This window comes from Carcharodon carcharias, chromosome 3 (assembly GCF_017639515.1).
Source record: "Carcharodon carcharias isolate sCarCar2 chromosome 3, sCarCar2.pri, whole genome shotgun sequence".
Classification (NCBI taxonomy): Eukaryota; Metazoa; Chordata; class Chondrichthyes; order Lamniformes; family Lamnidae; genus Carcharodon; species Carcharodon carcharias.
In genome coordinates, this window is record NC_054469.1 from 115,155,187 (window position 1) to 115,176,766 (window position 21,580).

General features: G+C 40.7%; 2 protein-coding genes across 2 annotated transcripts in view; one reads left to right on the plus strand and one right to left on the minus strand.

The window, feature by feature from the left end:
- sdhaf3 (succinate dehydrogenase complex assembly factor 3) overlaps window positions 1-1,181 on the plus strand; it is a 46,610-nt gene extending 45,429 nt beyond the window's left edge. Inside the window, exon 2 of the mRNA XM_041184615.1 lies at window positions 656-1,181. Coding sequence (XP_041040549.1) covers window positions 656-859 — 204 coding nt within the window. The 3' untranslated portion in view covers window positions 860-1,181. The remainder of the gene's footprint in view (window positions 1-655) is intronic.
- Window positions 1,182-17,883: 16,702 nt separating this feature from the next.
- Window positions 17,884-21,580, minus strand: part of si:dkey-256h2.1 (uncharacterized protein LOC337520 homolog) — a 266,626-nt gene continuing 262,929 nt past the window's right edge. Inside the window, exon 12 of the mRNA XM_041185101.1 lies at window positions 17,884-18,775. Within this exon, the coding sequence (XP_041041035.1) occupies window positions 18,656-18,775 (120 nt within the window). The 3' untranslated portion in view covers window positions 17,884-18,655. The remainder of the gene's footprint in view (window positions 18,776-21,580) is intronic.

Here is a 21,580-nt window from a genome sequence, read left to right on the forward strand (position 1 = left end):
TCCACCCATCTGATCGTTCTTTATCTCCTGTTTTAACCCTCAATTTCTCCTTCAATGTTGCTAGAATAAGGCTGCCGAGTCATTGTCTGTACTTGGTTATCTTCCTTTCTCTAACTGTACTTAACAACCCTTTTGATTCCTGAACTTCTACTCTTGATCTAATTAATTCAGTTGTCTTTCTGTCTATAAGTAAATTTAAATCCTTAATTCAGTAATGTACTCTTTTTTTTAGATTTATATCAATAAGATAATTTCAGTTCAACTACTTAAAATTTGTATTCAGAAATATCAATTTAATACAAAATTTTCCATAAGAAAAATAAATTAGCTGATGTAGTTTTATTTAATATAAAATAAGTCAAATCGAAAGGAGAGCAATAGTGTGAACAGGTACTTAATACTATTTATTTTATTTGGATATTAGCAGTAACAGTAGGTATCTCTCATAAAAGTTAATAAATGATGTCATTTACAGGAATCTGTTAATTTCTTGATAGAGAAACCAGTTTCTAATGCATTAGTGCAGCTGTTGATTGGTGTGGTGTCTTTAATCTCAGCCTGTTTCAAAAGGTTTCATTGTTAACATGCCTAATAAGCAATTTTCTGTTTTAAGCTATAAACCGCTAATGCAGCACTCTATTTTGTCTTTGCTAAGGCATATGCAGATATACTACAGGCACAAGCTACAGAGTGTGTGATGCATCCAACGCAGAAGGCCAACTATGGAGCTGACCTGACAGCAAATAAACTAAATGATTTTAATGGAGAACAGGTTGGACAGCTATATGAGCTGATGCAAGAAGCCACAAAACCTAATTTCCAATTCAATAATCAAGATGACCCTCATCACAAGGAGTAATTTTGTGACTACCACAATAACATTGGGAAACTGTGCCTGTTGTACCTGCTTTCTATGTATTTTGTCTCATAGAAATAATAAGTCTGAAAATTTGAAGTGTAATTTTCTTGTATCCAGCAATGTTTGATGTTGCTTTTACGATGATAAACTGAACAGACAAATTGATCTATACAATATTTAATAAATGTACTTCAGAAAAAAAATTCAACCTTTAGTAATAAATTTCTGAATATTGAACCAGTTCTTCTGTACAACTATCAATTATAAATCTAATTTTATGTAAAGAAATATTTCCATGTAAATAAAGAAATTTTATCAACAATGCGTGTTGAGCAATTTGGTAAAGTATGCAAAGAATCAGTTTTGTTCAATGATATTTTGCCAGTGAATAATTGGCTGCAATTATCATGAGTATAATATTATGGGAAGGAACTTGCCTAAACATTAAATGTATGTCTCAGTATTTGAACTAAGTTTAATTCTAGCTTGGTCATTATTTTAGCAATAAAAAAAAATATGGGATGTGGTCCTTGTTGGCAATATTGGTATTTATTGCCCATCCCTAGTTGCCCTTACAAAGGTCTTGGTGAGCTGCCAACTTGAACCACTGCAGTTTCTGTGAATGTAGGCACTCCTGTAAAGCTGTTAGAGAGTTTGAGGATTTAACCCACCAATGATGAAGGAACAATGATACATTTCCAGGTCAGAATGGAGTACAACTTAAGGGTGGCGATGTTCCCATGTGTCTGTTACCTTTTTCTGACTCAGTAGTAGAGGTGTCCTTGGCCTGCTGCAATGTTCCATTGAAGCTCAACGCAAGCTTGCAGAATAGCTTATCTTCCGATTTGGCATTTTACAACCCTCTGGACTCTACGTTGATTTTAACAACTTTGACCATGAACTCCATCCTCCAGTTTGATTTTTTTTTTGCCAAGTGCCAGTCAGTATCTTGTTTTCATGTTTTTTGCTTTCATACAGAGCTGTTTATTGTTCTGCCATTAACACACTCTGGACCACTGCTTTGTTTCTTTACTACAAGCACTATCATGCCCTTTGCCTTTTGTTGCATGATACTTTGTTATTTAATCCCACCTGTCCTCTACCCTATCCCAGACCTCTTTTGTTCTTCCTTGCCCCTCCTTTCAACAGCATAAAACCCATCACGTATCTACCTTCCCTCAGTTCTGAAGGAGTCATATTCGACTCTAAACATTAACTCTTGTTTCTCTCTCCGCGGATGCTACCAGACTGTGTTTTTATGTACTTTGTTTTTATTTCAGATATCCAGCATCCACAGTATTTTGCTTTTACATTATGTAAAATTGTATTGTCTTGTTTTATTGCTGTGCTGTCAGACTAAAAATAGTAAACAGATCATCTGTAAGTTAAGGGAAGATACACATTATCCTGGTTAATTATCCTTGTTTATGCCCCAGAGGGAGCCAATTGCATTAAAATTTGACAACACTGGTCATTTCACTGATGCTGGCAATGTTGTACAAATACTGGATCAGGCCTGCTGGTCTGAGTTATCCAGCGCTTCCTTGATGAAACAAAATCTTCTGATGACCTCCAAGGTAAAAGGTAGTGGCAAGTGGGTCTCAAACTTCCTCCAGTATTGACAACATTGGTTTGATCCCTTTGTGACTGCTACTCTTTGAACATGGTGAATGGAGGGAAATCCATGGTGAATACTGGCTCATTGTATAGAATAGTGAGGTACAGCATGGAATAGAGGGATTTCATCGTTAAATGACTTTAAACTAGCAGCTCAGCAATGGGGAAAAAAATTCCACAGAGACGAGATACAGGCCAACCTATATTTGACTCATTTAATCTTTCTTTATTATGTTCATCACATCTGAAGTGCTGAACCTGCAAAGCTACAGACCAGGTGCTGGAAAATAGGATTGAAATGAGGGGCTATTTTTTTTTCTCTCTTCTGGTTTGTGCAGACACAATGAGCTGAATGGCCTCTTTCTGTGCCTTTTCTATGATTATGGTCATCATTTAAAGTCCATGCCTAAGTGCCCTTGAGAAGTTGATGGTGAGCCATGAACTGCTGCAGTCAATGTGGTGCAGGTACACCCACAGTGCAGTTAAGGAGTTTCAGGATTTTGATTTTGTGACAGTGAAGGAACAGTGATATAGTTTCAAGTCAGGACGGTGTGTGGCTTGGAAGGAGAACTTGCAGATGGTGGTGTTCCCAAGCATCTGTAGCCCTTGTCCTCCTTGGTGATTGAGGACATGGGTTTGGAAGCTGGTGTCAAAGAAACCTTGGTGAGTTGCTGCAGTGCATCTTGTAGATAGTACACACTGCTGCCACTGTGCATCAGTGGTGGAGGGAATGAATCTTTAAGGCAGTGGATGGGGTGGCAGTCAAGTGGGCTGCTTTGTCTTGGAATTTAAATGAAGTATTTCCACCATCTCTTTTACACCAATGTCCCTTATGCTGAGGGAAATGGGAGCAGATGTGACAGGAATGATTACTTAAAGCATAATTCCTTCATTACCTGATAATATATGTTGGCTGAGAAGTGGCTGTCCTTGCTCTACTGGTGAAACTTCTTGCGGAAACCCACTAAAAATGGGTTCTGTCCCATATTTCAGTGCATTGTCTTTGGTCACAGTCTCTACTTGCCACCCATTATCTGATTATTTCTGGTTTCCGCTTTCTCTCCATTTGGCCCTTGTGCCCATTTATTTCTAACTTTACCTCTTGGTATGTGCCATCTTCTGTGTTTCTCTCTTTTCTCCTATTTTCCAAAGTGAATTGGAACTCCCACCCACTGCACGCTGCAGAAATAAAACCGTATTGCAGTGGATCAAGTGATGCAAAATACATTGGACGATTTAGTTCCATCATTTCAGTATCAGCTCAAAATGCCTTCCCCTATATGGATGTATATGAATATCACATCACTGAGTGGGGAATCCAACAGCAAGTCACAATGGAGTGCACCCCAACCCTCTACTTCTCCCCCTCCCCCTCCCCCCAAAACACTAGCAAAATGGTCTGCATTAAAATAAAATCAGTGTGACATATCCTTAGATACTGCTCAGAATTTGCAATCTACTTACTTTGGATTTTAAGCTCAAATGTGGGTGTTTAATAATTGGATTTTGCTGCATATGGATGCATATTTTTAATTCCTTGTTCATAGCCCCTGGTATTTATGGAAAGAAAAGGTTGACCTATAGATGGAGGACCATTGTTTCAAAACTATAATAATTTTCATAATATTATTGTGATTTGTTGTAAAGTAAGTTTATAGGGGTGAGTATGGATGACTGTGTGTGATTTAATTGATTTGGAGTTAGATAGGCTGCAAGCTTGAAATGATCAAAATGAGTTAGGTGTAGAAGGATGCTTGAAATGCTAATGAGTAAACAAGGACGAGGTCTTAGCATATAAGGTGTGAAGGAAATTTGCATTTTTTTAGTTAAGTTACAGAGTTTTTTAGATTTCAAAGTGATGGTAGGATGTTTACAACTGATGGCTAAATAAGGTCAAGTAATGTGTTTATTTTTCCCAGAAGGAAAGAGGTCATATTAGCAACATGAAAGATTCTTAAATTATTGGAAAAGTAAATTTGCAAAGACATATGGAACAATGGAATTTACAGATCCAAACGAGAGAAACATATAAAGAGGAATGAAAGACCATGTTGGCCTTAAGAGTTTAATTCAAGTACAATTAACCAGTCTCATAAAAGATTTTACTATTTGATAAAACAATTATTTTATATTAATGGGTCTCTTCTGGCATTGCTCAGGGTAAGTTGGAGATGGATATTATAATGAACATTAAATGTACTATAATACAGTTGAGGGATAAAAGAAATCTCTTGCTGTTTCTCTGCTCCTCTCCTACTTAAATAATTTTGTGTTTCTCTTTGTGTTTTTGTCTTCCATTCTTTTTATTCATAACATTTTCCTATCAGAATTACTTTGTACAAATCTTTTCTATTATTTTTGTCTTACTCTTTACGTAAACCCTTTTCATTGTCTCCTCCCTATTTCTATTGTTCCTGTGTCTCTCACATTAATGTTGAGATGCTGGAAAAGCCTCAGTGGAATTTCAGGGCTAGCAATAACTATGTCACTAATGTAATGCTGGAAATGGAACAGTCTGATTGTGTCCGACATAACCATTAATAATCAACTAGGAGATCTGAGTAATAATTTGAGTATAAAGTAGATAATGAAAAGAGCCTTTAATTCAAACTTAGGAATTTTGAGCATCCTGAAGAACCAAGAATGGCTGATTGGAAAGGAGGAGGGAAGAGATCCACATATTCCGATAAGTAAGGAACTATCTTTGAATGAAGTATCTGATAAGCTTGTAGGTACCAATATATATGTTAAGGGGAGGCTTTTTCTTTAGGCATAACATTAGCAGAAAGATTGTTAGAACCTTAAGCAAAGCACTAGATGTTGCAATATGTTACAAGAATATACAAAGTAGTGGTTTCTTTGGGAATTTTCATGTTCAATTAAAATCATTTCACTTTAGATTTTGTAATTTCTGTGTTAGCATTTCAACATGAAATACTCCAACTAGCTTAGTTCCAGGAGTAGCATAGTGGTAATGTTACTGAACTAGTAGTCCAGAGACCTAGACAAATCTCCTGACATGAGTTCAAATTCCACCTGGCAGCTGGAGGAATTTAAATTCAATTATTTAAATAAGAATCTGGAATAAGAAGATAGTATCAGTCATTATGATCATGAAACCACGGGGTTGACATAAAAACCTAGCTGGTTCACAAATATCCTTTTGGGAAGGAAATATGTTGTCCCTAACCAGTCTGGCTTGTATTTGACTCCAGACTCAGAGCAATGTGATTGACTCACAACTGCCCCCTATTCTGGGCTAGCCAGACACTCGTTCGTACATCATTCTGGATGGATGAGATGAGCTGGGCTAGTTGGCCTTTGTCATGCATAGTTATCCTGTAAACAGAGGGTGGAATCATGGCTGGTATGCTGTTTATTTTGTAGCTAATAGAAGTTTACTGTGAGAGGCTTTGTGGGATGAAATTGGCAGGACAGGAGTGCATCATGGGCTTGTAGTGAGTCAGTAATCTGTTTTACACTGCACATGATTCTCAAGAGTCTTTTTCATCGACTTCAATCTTTTTTCTACTTACCTATAATCCCACTCTATCTTAGTGCTTTTATTAGTTTAGGTATCGAAATATCATGATAAAGTTATGTTGGAGAGGAGACATTGCTGTTTCTCACTAAAATATACTTTCAATCACCAGAGTCTTCAGACTTGCTGATCAAGAAAACACATACAGTTGTGAACCATTCAGTCTTTGTCCTCTGGCCTCTTAAAAGTTTTGTTGCAAAGAGACACCTCAGGGCTCCAATGCCTCTCACTGACACTGACGACCTATGTTGTTCAAACATTCTACTTTATTCCTCAGGAGTCATTTGATCATTCTACCCTGTGACAAAATAGAATCTAAATACACCCCTTACATGAAATAATTATAGGTAGGAGAAAGATTCTACTTCTTATACAGAATGGAAAAGATCTTGTGCAGTTTATCTGAGTTAGAAATATTGAATCTTTCCCCCAAATATGAATTTACTATCAGTGCCCATTCGGTGCGACGTGCAGAACATGTTAGTGAGGGATGAGGCAGTCACCAAAATTGGTGTTATCATTTGTAGTGTTATAAATAACTAATGGGATATTTTTCTGTCAAATTAACAATATTGTTCAAGGCTGTTTAAGTAAAATTTGTACACTCTGGTTTGCTTAATGGTCGCAGTGGGAACATCTATAAGGCGCACACAAACTAACCTTGCATTAATATTAAGAGCAGCAACAATAAAATGGTCCATTCTGCATATATATTGGACAATATCTGTAACCAGATGCCAACAATGAGCATTATCATTTTACGAGGATCCATCTGTGATTGTTTGGCCTATTGATTGGAGAATTGTGAAAGGGGAAAAAATATCATGCATGATTGAGGAGGAGGTTTAAAAGGGGTGGGATGGGGGAAAATCAGGGACCCTGAAACAGGAGAAGCACCGGGGCTCATGATTTCTCTCCCGGGCCCTGCAAACATCCCCATCCTCAATGATGGTGGAGTCCAGCATGTCAGTGCAAAAGGTAAGGGTAAAACATCTTCAGCCAGAAGTGCGAGTAGATGATCCACTTTGGTCTCCTCATGAGGATCCCCGCATCAAGATGCCAGTCTTCAGCCAATTCGATTCACTGCATGTAATATCAAGAAACGGTTGAAGGCACTGGATACTGCAAAGGCTTTGGCCCTAACAACATTCCCACAGTAGTACTGAAGACTTGTGCTTCAAAACTAGTTGCGCCCCTAGGCAAGCTGTTTCAGTACAGCTACAATGCTGGCTTCTAACCGGTGATGTGGAAAATTGCCCAGGGATGTCCTGTCCACAAAAAGTGGGACAAATCCAATCTGCCCACTTATTGCTCCATCAGCCTACTTTCAATCATCAGCGAAATGATGGAAGATGTCATCGACAGTTCTATCAAGCAACACTTAGGCAAATTCCACACCATCAACATCCTGGGGGGTTACCATTGACCAGTAACTTCATTGGATTTACCATATAAATACTGCGGCTGCAGGAGCAAGTCAGAGGCTGTGAATTCTGCAGAGTGTAGCTCATCACCTGACTCCCCAAAGCTTGTCCACCATCTACAAGGCACAAGTCAAGGGTATGATGCATTTGCCAGGCATCTCCACTTGCCAGGCAGCTCCAACAACACTCAAGAAGCTCAACAAAATCCAGGACAAAGCAGCCCACTTGATCTACATCCCATTCACTATCTCAAACATTTACTGCCTCCACCGCCGCTACACAGTGGCAGCAGTATGTACCATCTACAAAATGCACTGCAGCAAGTTGCCAAGCCTCCTTTAACAGCTGCTTCCAAATATGTGATCCTTGCCACCTAGAAGGACAAGGGCAGCAGATGCATGGGAACACCACCACTTACAAGTTCCCCTACACGTCGCACATCATCCTAACTTGGAAATGTCTCACTGTTCCTTCACTGTCACTGGGTCAAAACCTTGAAACTCCCTCCCTAACAGCACTGCGGATGTACCTATACCATATGGACTGCAGCAGTTCAAGGAGGTATCTCACCACCACTTTCTCAAGGGCACTTAGGGATAGGCAAGAAATGTTGGTCTTGCCAGCAATCCTCACATCAACAAGTATAATAAATAAACATCCAAAGAAACCTATCTGGAGCTGCTATGAAGTGAGAGGTTTTGAAAGAAGCATTGGGGATACAGAGAATCAGAATTTTACAGAACATGGTGCAGTTATTCAGCCCATCAGGAGTTGGGCCTGCTAACCCCAGAAAGAGTTTGGAGGCAGCAATAAGTGCTGCTGGGTGCCAAGGCAGGCTGGTTACAAAGTCCATCTTGGTATGTAAATAAGCAATAAAACTAAAAACACCCCAAGCCCTCACCCCTCACACATTCTCACTCCACACACTCCCCATGCCAATTCATGTGACCTCATGCCCTCCCCACCCCCATGGACCCTCAAATACCCTCCATGTCAACCTATGCCCCTCTACCCATCCCCATTGTCCCTCATAGCCACCATGCCAACCTATATCCCTTTACCCACCTCCTGGCCCTTCATAGCCCCTATGCCAAATTAGCATCAATTCATGGCAACTGAGGACCCTCCAAAACCACACTATTCCATTACATCCTCCATGCCAACTCACCCAGTATCCGCCATGGGTGGACCTAGGGAGCCTTTCCAAGACGAAGTAAAATATAGTTCTAAGGGCTGAATTTCTCGTCCCACGGGTGGGCGCACGCCCGACACAAACAGGAGTAAAATAGTGCGCAATGACATTCGGTGAACGTCCCGACTTGTGAAAAAATTTTGAAACTTATTTTTATTCCTTTATTCATTGTTTTAACCCCCCTTTTTTAATCCCTTCTGTCATTTTCCCCCACTGTCCCCACCCCACCCCACTCCAGAGCTAAAGAGAAGTAGAGATGTGATGAAATTTATGCTGGTTAGGAGGGTTTAAGCTAAAATATAAACAGCTCTGAAGAAGGGTCATATGGACTTGAAACGTTAACTCTGTTTCTCTCTCCACAGATGCTGTCAGACATGCTGAGTTTTTCCAGCATTTTCTGTTTTTGTTGCACCTAACTGTATATCTTCTTATGGGAACAACAACAAAATCAAAACACATTGGAAAACAGCAGACTAGATCACCAAGAAATCTCTTTATTTTGGCTCAAGAAGGAAGAACTTATAATGTGGTCTATCATGAAATATTCACTGATTCAACAAACACTGAAAATGCAGACAGTGACACTGAGATGTAGACAGTGATACTACAGATGTTGCCTTTGACACTGATGAGTGAGTATTAACAAACACCTAAGAAATAGGTGTAAATATACATTTTGATCCTGAGGATTTTGAGAGTGACATTGAGGATGTAGAGAATGGACAGGTAGATAAGGTGGTTAAGAAGGCATATGGGATATTTGCCTTTATTAGCCGAGGCATAACATATAAGAGCAGGGAGGTTATGCTGGAACTGTATAAAATGCTGGTTAGGCCACAGCTAGAGTATTGCGTGCAGTTCTGGAATTCGCATTATAGGAAGGATGTGATTGCACTAGAGAGAGTGCAGAGGAGATTTACCAGGATGTTGCCTAGGCTGGAGAGATTTAGTTAAGAGGAGAGATTGGATAGACTGGGGTTATTTTCCTGGGAGCAGAGGAGATTGAGGGGGGACATGATTGAGGTGTGTAAAATTATGAAGGGCATAAATAGGGTAGACAGGAAGGAACTCTTCCCCTTGGTGGAGGAATCAATAACCAGGGGGTATAGATTTAAGAGGTTTAGAGGGGATGTGAAGAAGAATTTTTCACCCAGAGGGTGGTGGGAATCTGGAACTCACTGCCTGAAAGGGTAGTAGAGGCAGAAGACCTCATAACATTTAAGAAGTATTTGGATGTGCACTTGCGATGCCACGGCATACAAGGATATGGGCCTAATGCTGGAAAATGGGATTAGAATAGTTAGGTACTTGTTTGACTGGCGCAGACTCGATGGGCCGAAGGGCCTTTTTCTGTGCTGTAAGCCTCTATGACTGTACGATTAATAGAAACTATATAGTCAAACTGCAAATCTAATTAAACTAGAGTCAAGGCAATTAAAGTAAAGCAAGTGAAAGCAAATTCACCGTGAACAGAAATATTTTGCCAAATAATGTTTTTGAGTATAATAATTTTGTGTGAACTCAGATATGTGTTTCATATTTGCAGGATTAAAATTGTTAATTAAAATAACTGCAAAAGAAAGTAATTGAATGAATTGTTGAATGAAATCTGTTGGATATAAGAAAAGCTTGAAATGAATCACTTCATACAAACATTTTTGTCATCCATTTTTCAGCTTTAATATCATTTCTTATACAGTCTATATGTCCACAGGATGAATATCTCACTTTATTATCTCATAAAACATTCTTTATCTTATTTTTTTAAAATCTTATTTTTAAAAAAATTTTCATCCCTTCAGTTACCAAACATAGGGCAGAATTTTCCAGTTGGTGTGCAGGGGTGGGCCCTGCATGCACGCATGTAAAATGATGTGTGGTGATGTTGGGCGAGTGTCCGTCCCATCGTGATGTTTCGTTGTGCAGGCACGCAATGATGTCTAATACACACCCGCCATTAATTAACGGGCCACCTAAGGCCCTTAAATGTTCAATTGATGCCAATTTTTTGGCGCCTGTGCAATCTTCAGGTCGGCGCATGGGCGCAACAGGCAGGCAGGTAGGACACATTTGTATTAACCTCATCCACGGACAGGATAAGACAGCTCACTGGGGTGGTGAAGGTGCACAGTCAAGTATTTATTTTTGAAAGTTTTTCAAACTTACTTGTGTGACCTGGAGTACTTCAGAATGCATCCCAGCTGCTTTTTCTGGACTCTTAACCTTCAGGTCAGCACTCTGCAGTGAGGAATCTTTTCTGGGCCTGCAGGTTTCAGGAAGCCTTCCCTTAGTCTGGGAATGGGAGCTGAACTGTCCACTGGAGCTCCTCTGAGGGAGGGAGGACAAGACGGGGCATGAGGCCAGGAGTGCACAGTCAGCCTCCAGGGGAGCTGTCTTTGGGAGGACAGGTGCAAGCACAAGGGGCGAAGGTCCAACAGGTAGTCCAAGGCAGAAGGGGCTGCAGAAGATGCCACTATCCTGCTGCCAGGGCATATAGGCGGCGAAGCAGCTACCTCAATATGTCTGAGGTGCAGTGCCAAAGAAGGCTCCGTCTCTCTAGGGAGACAGTCAACTATATCTGTCAGATGATTGGGCCTGAGATCTTCCCTAACTGTGTGGGTGGGCACCCCATGCCAGTGGCTCTGAAGGTCTCTGAAGTTGCCCTCAACTTCTATGCCTCTGTCTCCTTCCAGGGCTCAGTGGGTGATCTTTGTGGTGTCTCCCAATCAGCTGTCCACACGTGTCAAGCAGGTTAGACGCTCTGCTCAGGCGTGCATTGACCTTCATCCGCTACCATTGGGACCTGGCAAGTCAGGCACAGCGAACCGGAGGCTTTGTGGCCATTGCTGGCTTCCCCCGTGTCCAGGGTGCTATAAACTGCACACATGTGGCCATCAAGGCGCCAGCAGGTGAGCCCAGTGCCTTTGTCAACAGGAAGGGCATCCACTGCATGAACGTGCAGATAGTGTGTGATCACAGGATGCAGATTCTGCAAGTCTGTGCAAGGTACCCAGGCAGCTCCCATGACGCCTACATCCTCAGACACTCCCAGGTGCTGACGCTCTTCAGTGCTCCGGCCCGGCTGGATGGATGGCTGCTGGATGACAAGTGTTGTCCCCTCAGAAGGTGGCTCATGATGCCTCTCCGCCATCCAAGAACAGAAGCTGAGCAGCGGTACAATAGGAGCCACACCTCCACAAGGGCTGTGGTAGAGAGGACCACCGGTCTTCTCAAGATGCACTTCTGATGCCTGGACCGTTCAGGAGGCGCACTCCAGTACCCCCCCAGATTGTGTGATAGTGGTTGCACGCTGGGGGCTCTCCACAATCTTGCACTGGAACAAGGGAGGTGGTGGTGGTGGGGGGGGTTGTGCTGTGGACGCGATGGCTGCAACTGCACACGGTGAGTCCAGGATGAGCATGAAGAGGGAAATGCTGAGGGGTTAGACACTGACCCGGGCATACTGCAGGGAGGCAGGGACACCTGGGAGGCTTTAACCCAATGAACCTTCAGCTAGCACACCACATATAGACATCCAGGACAAGCCTGGGCTGTCAGCTCGACATTCGACATCAAAGTGCAAAATCTGCCAGGTTAGCAACAGTAACTGAGGGCATTGTTAATAAAGCTGAATGTCCAACAAAGCACTCATTACAGTTTTGGAAACCATACACATGAAGAAGAAAAGAGGCACCCTCAGCCAAGGTGACATATCTGAATTTAATATTTCAAACAAAGCAGCTTATTACAAAAAAAAGACGAGAGTGTTACAGGCCTCATCTCGGGCCAACACAAAAGCACCAGTGATAAACCCATGATGTGCCTAAGGTGCCTTATGTTTTCGTTGGCGGGTACTATGTCTTGGTGCTGCCCCATTGCTCGGAGTGGCTTGTGAGACAGCCTGTTCACTCTGTTGTCCTGTTGGCTTCGATGACCTTGGTGGTCGTCCTCTGGCCCGTGGAGCCTGTGCTGGCCCCTCCTGGGAGGGAGCTGCCAGTTCCACAGCTGGAACTCCCCAGTTGTCGCAGCCTCACCGGATGCTGGGTTCACTGGGAGAGGGGTGGAGGAGCTGCCAGCCTCAGAGACAACAAGCAGCTGCTGTGCCAACATGAGGTCGCTTCAGACCTCCCTGCTCACCATGGATGGATTGGCACCGAGCTGGGAAACTTGGTGCCCAGACCATCTCCCACATTGGCAATGACCAGCTGAGGTCAATGCCGATGTGAGGACTTGCTGGTCAGAGCACATCCCCAGGAAGCCCCGACAGGTCTCCTGGAGTAGGCTCTCCACGAGAGTCGCCACTCTTTCCATGGAGGACGCATGGCACTCGGACATGTGGCTCATTGCTTCGGCGAGCATCTGTGTAGACTCCTTCACCTCGGCGACCAAGCCAAGCATAGCCTCATGTGTCTCCCCCAGATGCTCCCGCACACATTTCCTGCACCTGCTGCATCACAGACGACTCCAGAGGCACATCATCAGGCACCAACTGAGCATGTGCCTGTTCCCCTGCAGTCCTCCAACTGCTGGCACCATGGGCACTCTGTCTCTGCCGGCTCCTCCAGCGAGTGTGAAGTGCTGTCACCACTGTGGCCTGGGACACTAGCCATTGTTTGAATTCCCACCGAGGTGTTAATATCTGTGCTGGTGCCTGCCTCGCAGAAATGGTGTGACGCATGTGAGACTTCAGGGCCCTCAGGTGTGAGAGGGAGCCTCTGCTGCTCCTCCTCCCAGCCCTGCTCCGATGATGTTGCAAGGAAGACCAAGGACATTGGATCACTTAGCGTGGTGACAATGTCAATGTGCATCCCTGTCCCCCAGATCATTATGCGCTCATCCTTCCATAACCAATGGTCAAGCCATGTTGCAAAATTAAATCATTTAACATTCAGTACTGCTGGGGCTGTTGGGAGAACATTGCTGACCTCACTGTTGGGCATAAATACCTGGCCGTGGCACCCCAGCCTCACCAACACTAGGGGACCTGGGTGCATGGCGCCTCTCCAGATCCAGGGCATCCTGCTCGAAATGGCTTAGAATGACGATCTGTGCCTGGCCACTGCCAGTTCTAGCAACAACAATCTAATATCCATTTGTTGACACTTAATTTTCTCACCTGTTCTTTTTCATCAGTTGATCCTATTTGTAAAATCTGTAAGGCTTTGGGTTAAACTCATTAACATAATTATATGGCGATGTCACACGGTGGCGTTGCCCCCTCAATTGCTTAGTATGTTTAAGTCACTGACACCCAAAAGCAAGTTTATATCGACTGCAGTAAACTAATATACAAATTATTTAAAATGATCGCACAGGCACAAATCTTTGCAGACTTGTTTAAAACTAAATGTAACCAATTTTAGACTTTCCTTATGCTGTATCAATAATATATAACACCAAATTAATGTCCTACTGTGTAACTTCTAGAAACATTAGCTTGTTCATTGTGTAATAGCAAAATCATAATAACTGGGCTTAATTTTCTCTTTTATGTTTTGTTAAAATTATTTCACTTTGGATCTTGTTATCTATGAGAAGAGTTTTCGGGTCAGCGAGCAGGGGCGGGGCCCGCTCGCCGATGCATCAAATGATGCGCCGTGTCCTGACATCATTGCGTGTCATTTAAATTGTCATTTCAGCGGGCACGCCTACTGAACTGTCATAAGCCTATTAAGGCCATTTAAGAAAGTAATTAAAGTTGTTAAGAAAGCTGCCCTTCCAACTTTAAGGTTGGTGGCCAGGCGAAGAGCCCAGGCGGCCTTCACATTTTTCATGAAACCTCATCCAGCTGGGATGAGGTTTCATGAAGGGTTTATCAATTAAATAAAATTTTTGTAAAAATTCATTGACGTGTCCCAACTCATGTGACACTGTCACATGCAGGGACATGTCTTAAAATATTTTCTTTTCCTTATTTAAACTTTTAAACCTTAAACTAATCTCCCTGAGGCACAGAGCATGTGCCCCAACTCAGGGAATCCAGCCCCTCCCGCACAGGTAGCACTGAGCGCTTCCAGGCACACGTCACGCTGGGCGGGCCTTAATTGGCCTGCCCTCGTAAATTGGTAGCACGGACCCGACGGGGGAGAATTTCTGCCCACATGTTAGTTTCAATATGTAATGCTCTTCACTAGTCTCAAGAATCCAAAGAAACTTTCTGGAGCTATTACAAAGTGCAAAACTTTGAGAAAAGGGTTGGGAGTACATAGAATCAGAACTTAATTGCACAGGAGGTGGTGATTCAGCCCACCTTACTTGTTTTTTAACTTATTCTTTTGTGGGAAGTGGACATCCCTGGAAAAGGTAGCATTTGTTGCCCTTGAACTGAGAGGCTTGCTAGGCCATTTCAGAGGGCAGTTTAAGAGTCAACCATGTTGCTGTGATTCTGGAAACACATGTAGGCCAGACCAGTGAAGGATGGCAGATTTCCTTCCTTAAAGAACATAAGTGGGCCAGATCGAGTTTTACAACAATCGATGATAGTTTCATGGTTGTGATTACTGAGACTAGCTTTCAATTCCAGATTTTATTAATTTAATTTAAATTCCACCAGATGCCGTGATGGGACTTGAACCCATGTTACCAAAGCATTAGCCCGGGCCTCTGGATTAATAGTTCAGTGACAGTACTAGTACACCATCATCTCCCCCTTGTATTGACTGTATTCCTTTGTGCACCTTTTCAGTGAAGTTGTTAACCCACTTCAAAAACAGAATTACCTGGAAAAACTCAGCAGGTCTGGCAGCATCGACGGAGAAGAAAAGAGTTGACGTTTCGAGTCCTCATGACCCTTCAACAGAGTTTTTCCAGGTAATTCTGTTTTTGTTAACCCACTTATTGGGTTGAGAGTGGGACTACATTTACTTCAACTTGTACATTTACACACATTGTAAAGTTATACTATCAGAAATACAACTGTTTCTAGCACTTAATTTTTGAAAAAAACTTTCTGGATCTTTTTGGAAAAAAGTATTTTGTAAAATGGTAAAAAGTACAAGAAAATGTAACTTCTTGTAGTACAGTAACCATCCACACACCAAATTTGCTGCTTATGTTCAACTTCTTTGGCTAAAACTAAAATAGCCAGTGGTCTTCTTAAATGGCTCACACTAGCTGTTGGTATCCACTCTGATTAATACGTGCCCTGAGCAGTAGCATTCTACAACCCCATTAAAAAGCTGAAATACACAAACAAGCCCTGAATGACTTATGCTTCTAAATTGGGTCAGAATAGATCATTCCATGAGTTACTTTCCGCCCCTTAAAATTGAACAAACTGACCAAAATTTGTAAGAGTCATAAATCAGGATGATCAATATTATAGTGTGTTATATGAAAAGCTGCAGCAAAAAAGACTTCCTAATGACAAATATTAGAGAATATGGAGCTATGAGCATCAATTTTCTCCCCTTACAAGTGTTATACCTTTGAGCCACTTGCTTCTCCACAAGAATGGAATCGAGCATAAACTGAATGCAAGCCTAATGCATTTCCAAGTTGACCTTTAAACACAACTAGTTGTTTCACATATATTACTATTCATACCTGAATAACATCTGATGAGAATTTAAAATTTTAAATACAAATAATTTATTACAATTTCATCATTAGTAAAGGTACGGAAAACTAACAGGAAAAATGAAGAAGATCATTAAGGATGATTCAATACCAAATACTCAAATGCAACTCAGAATTGTTTAAATCCCCACAAGCCTTGATGATCTGCCTGTTTTGTAATATATATAAATGTGCCAATTTTAGGGCTTGTGCATGCAATCTTTGCCACAATTCAATGTTCCAAAGCCTACAGCTCATATTTCAAGATTAACTGTTTAACTACCATACATCAAGAATAGCTAAACATTTGTATAAAATATTAGTTGGAGTGTGGATTTACCCTACATCTACTATGAGTGTCCATGGCAACAAAGAACCAACTTTACAAAATAAATCTTTAAAAACCTATTTCCTGCTGTAAATGACTGTGGCTGTGACAGACTGCTTGTGTAGCCTACAGCGCTAAAGTGAATTACTGTCATCAGACAACCAATATGAAAGATTTTAATACAATAGCTTTAAAAGAACAAGAAACTTTAAAATAATTTGTACTCAGAATTTTAAAGTAAAATTAATTTGTATAATTTATAGGGATACTTAACAATAATTATGCTGAATATACCCAAATAACTTGTGTTTTAAACAGAACTTCATTTTTTGACTCAAATAATCCAAATTACTATTTCAAATGGGGAGAATACACTTTAATGTCCTGTTACAGTCGGCCAGTGCTGTGAAATTGCTATATTTTGGTCAGGCTCTGGCAGAGATGTTCAAGTCTTTTGTCTTTGTAGGCTACACAAATTTATACCTAAGTTTCTTGAGGGCCAAACAAAGTTCAAGTTCATATTCCCATTAATTTACATGTATCTCAAGTTATTGATAACTGCAGATCTGGAGGAGCTGATTAAGGATCCAAGAAATAAAAGGCAATAACATCAAGAACAGCTTTTTCTAAATCTTCAGGTCTACTAAATTCAAACAGGCAAACCAGCAGATAAGAAATATAAACACAAAGAGGATTGAGATGGCTGGGCATAGAGCGTCAGAATCCTAGGGTTCAGGATCTGTGTATCTGTGCACGACCCATTAGCCACAATTTAGATATTGCTTCGGTAAAGTGTATCTGCAAGAAAAATTACCCAGCCTACTTTGTGAATTTCATTGTGATAAATTTCAATGTAACTTTAGTTACCCTAAGATTTCAGAAACATCTCATCTGTGGAGTAATATGATACATCATTGAAACTGCAGCCATCTATTCTTAAATGACTTCTGGGCTATAAAATCCAAGACTAGCTGTTGCTAAGCAGCAGTCACAGGAAGACTTACTCTTACTATGTACCAGCATCTGTGCAATACACTTGGGGGTTGTAGTCTGTAAAACTCCAAGTTAACCCTGCCATCAACATACAACTAACAGCTAACTAGAAAACATGTTATTTGAATAGAAATACTAATTTCTCAATTACAATGTAGGTACATGCAGAAAACTGAAAGACTAAGACCAAATTTGCAAGATATTTTAAAAAAGTAATACTCAATCTATCACAGCGCATAAGCTGAGGGCATAAAATAAGAGAATGGAACCATGATGCAAAAGAATGTGAATTCTCAGTGCCACTTTATGACAAGTGACAAGCTTCACACAAGGATGATATAATCAACAGAGATGGTATACTAGTTTGCTGAACCATGTGAAGAGGCAGTTTTATTGGTCAGCTTTATTTTTGGTAGCCAGCTTTCACTTTTATTTAGGCATTTTATGCAATGAACAAAGTAATACCCACTCCACTGCCATTGTAATGAATGCGGATACATAATAGCAAAGCATCTCCTGCAATGCCTATTGCTAGAGGAACCCTGCACTGTTGCAGATCTTGCCGAATTTAACAAGGCGCAAAAATGTGTCCAGTTCTGGCTGGGCCATGTATAGACTGTCCGTGGACACGATAAGAAGAAGCAGTTAAAAAAAAATAACAGTTAAAACGTGAAGAAACATCTAGAAAAAACAATACTGTCACATGATGCAAGGAATTAAATCAAGTGCGACTCAGGATGTAAAAATTGTATGTATTTTGACAGAAGTAATGGTTAATTACCAGAATTAAAAATTAACAGTAGAAAAACATGTTCTTTGGCAAAGCTAAAGCTTTCCTGTGGCAGATCTGGTCAATTTTGATTCTGCATGTTTAACTCTTCCAGGAAAATATGAGTCTGAAAATTGCTATTTAAGTTGTGAAATTGTAGCTTTTGAACCTGGCCCAAGTGACATTCAAATATGCATTCTAGAATATTTTGACAGTGATCGTTAAAGGCTGTAGCATCAAAAACATGCCAGTGAAATACAGACAGCAACGTTTAGCCAACAGCTTGTTACTTCAGGAAAAAAAACTTCCTGTATTTGATTATAAACTCCTGAGTTAGTATTAATTTCAAGTACAGCTTAGCTAGGATTTGTGATTTTACTTGTAAAATACAAGGTAGGAATACATTGTAATTTCTCCAGGGTTCTGCTTCGGGTCAGGATCTTTACCGTTAAACCAGCCAAAATACACGATGCTGTTTATCCCAGTCATGTTCACCTGGATGGGAGGAAGGGGATCAAAAATGAGTTTTTGGAAGTTTTGTTGAATGGATACAACCCAAGCTTCAACATCTGCCCATTTTATCTCTTTGTTGCTTTTATGTGAAGTACTTAAGATCTGTAGACTTTCTGTTATCTCTATTTTTTTAGTTATAGTTTAGAACAATTCTCAAAACCATACTCTTGCACTTGATTTTTATCATTTATTTACATAATTAAGTTTTGAATAATTTCCTCCACCTACCCAAGCACAATGGGAACATGGTAGCACATTACTCATCATGACTGAAAGATAAATTGATCAATGTTGTCCCTGCAATGGAGCTTAGCCATAACTTCAACGCAACTCTTGCTGCAACAGTAGACACTCCCAAAACAAGACATTTTGTGCCTTCCACTGAAGCTGCTATTTATTGCTAAATTATAGGGAGCTGAAAGTTGTGAACTTATGCTCACTAGAAAATGGGCTGCAGCTAATGAAACTCATTTACCTTCTGAGCAGTTGTTGGAGAAAGGAGTTTCAACACATTGTTAAGGCTCCCATTTTTTTAATGTGTTCTTCCTGCGGATGGTTAGAATTAGTACTCTGCCCGTTCATCCACGAGGCACAAACTAGGGTATCTTTACATTATATAAGAGTATAATGTATACAGATTTTGTTTATTGCAAAACTATTTAAGTTTAACAATAAAAAAGGTGTTTAGTTTTGAGAGTTAATGCATTGTTTTAGCTCCGTGCACTTAGAAAAAATTACCATCATTCTTATGCCACCACAGAAGAACAATTTCCAAAACTAAACTGATCATCATTTAATAGTACAGAGCTTGAGTGTTGCTGAAAAAAGACATCTTGTCAAAGCTTTTCATCTTGCACTCATCAGGACAATCGCAAGAATACCGATGTCAGGGGGAGCAACAACTTTATACTGTATGAGAAGAGAGTGCTGATTGGTTGGCAAGTGGACAATGATTGGTAGAGGCGTTGCCATGGATAATGTACCAGTTAATGGTGACTGACAGTTAAATACCAAGCATTATTTGAAATTTAAACCAGGCAGCTTGACTCTGATTGGTCAAGGCATTGCCCTGCAGAATGAACCAGTGAATGGCTATCACTTATTTTGTTTAGCTGAAACAGGCGCAATGTGTGTACATGTTCTTTCTGTCTGCAAAGAACAAGGCCCTGTGTATTAATATACGTAGCTTCCATTCCACACAATACACCACACTGCGAGCCCGGCTGATAGCGATAGCCATTCACTGCTCTGACTCTGTGCCAAAGCTGCTGAGGCAAGACCAGTGGGAAGGCAAGGGATGTTTGGGGGTTGGGGGGGCTCAGAGCCAAGGCTTCTCATGCGAGACCAGCAGAAAGGCAAGGGGATCTCAGTGGCAAGGCTTCAATATGTGACTTTTCGAAAGGACAGGCAGGAAAGAATGGGTGGTGGGGTAGCTTTGTTAGTATGAGATGGAATAAGTACGATAGCAAGAAAGGATCTTGGATTGGAAAATGTAGAATCCATATGGGTGGAGGTAAGATATAACAAGGGAAAGAAGACACCGTTGGGAGTAGTCTATAGGCCCCTCGAACAGTAATTATACTGTAGGACAGAGAATAAATTAGGAGATAATGAGGGCATGTAAAAAAGACAGTACATTAATCATGGGTGACTTTAATCTTCATGTAGATTGGGAAAATGTAATTGGCAGAGATAGCCACGAGCAAGAATTCATACAGGGTATTTGGGACAGTTCCCTAGAACAATATGTTCTGGATCCAACCAGGGATCAGGCTATTTTGGATCTGGTAATGTGTAATCAGGCAGGTTTAATAAATGATTTCAGTGTAAAAGATACCCTAGGAAACACTGATCATAATATGGTAGAATTTAGCATTCAGTTCGAGAATGAGAAACTTGGGTAAACAACTCTGCTAAACTTAAAGGATAATTACAAAGGAATGCGGGCAGAGTTGGCAGGAATGCACTGGGATATGATTTTAGCAGAAAAAAACAGTTGATGAACAATGGCAGATGTTTAAGAAAATAGTTCATGATTCACAACAAAAATATATCCCAGTTAGGAAGAAGAATTCTAGGAAGGGGATAAACTGACTATGGTTAACCAAGGAAGTCAAGGATAATATCAAATTAAAAGTAAAGATATACAATGTGGCAAAGATTAGTGATAAGAGAGAGGATTAGGAACGTTTTAAAGACCAACAAAAGATGACCAAAAAAATAAGAAAGAAGGAGAAAATAAACTTTGAGGGTAAACTAGTAAGCAATATAAAAATGGACAGTAAGAGCTTCTTTAAATATATAAAAAGGATGAGAGAGACCAAAGCGAACATAAGAACAGAATGAGGCTGGGGAAATAATAATGGGGAACCAGAAAATGGCAGAGGAGTTGAATAAATACTTTGCTTCAGTCTTCACGGTAGAAGACGCTAATCACATTCCAATACTAAATAATCAAGGGGCAAAAGAGGGGAAGGAAATAAATACAATAACTATCACTAGAGAAAAGGTACTAGGGAAACTAATGGGGCTAAAGGCTGGTAAGTCCCCTGGACCTGATGGGTTACATCCTAGGATATTAAAGGAAGTAACTACAGAGATAGTGGATGCACTGGTAGTAATCTTCCAAGAATCCTTAGATTCTGGAAATGTACCAGAGGATTGGAAAACTGCCAATGTAACACTCTTATTCAAAAAGTGAATCAGACCAAAAACAGGTAACTATAGGCCAGTTAGCTTAACATCTGTCATTGGGAAAATGTTAGAGTCTGTTATAAAGGATATAAT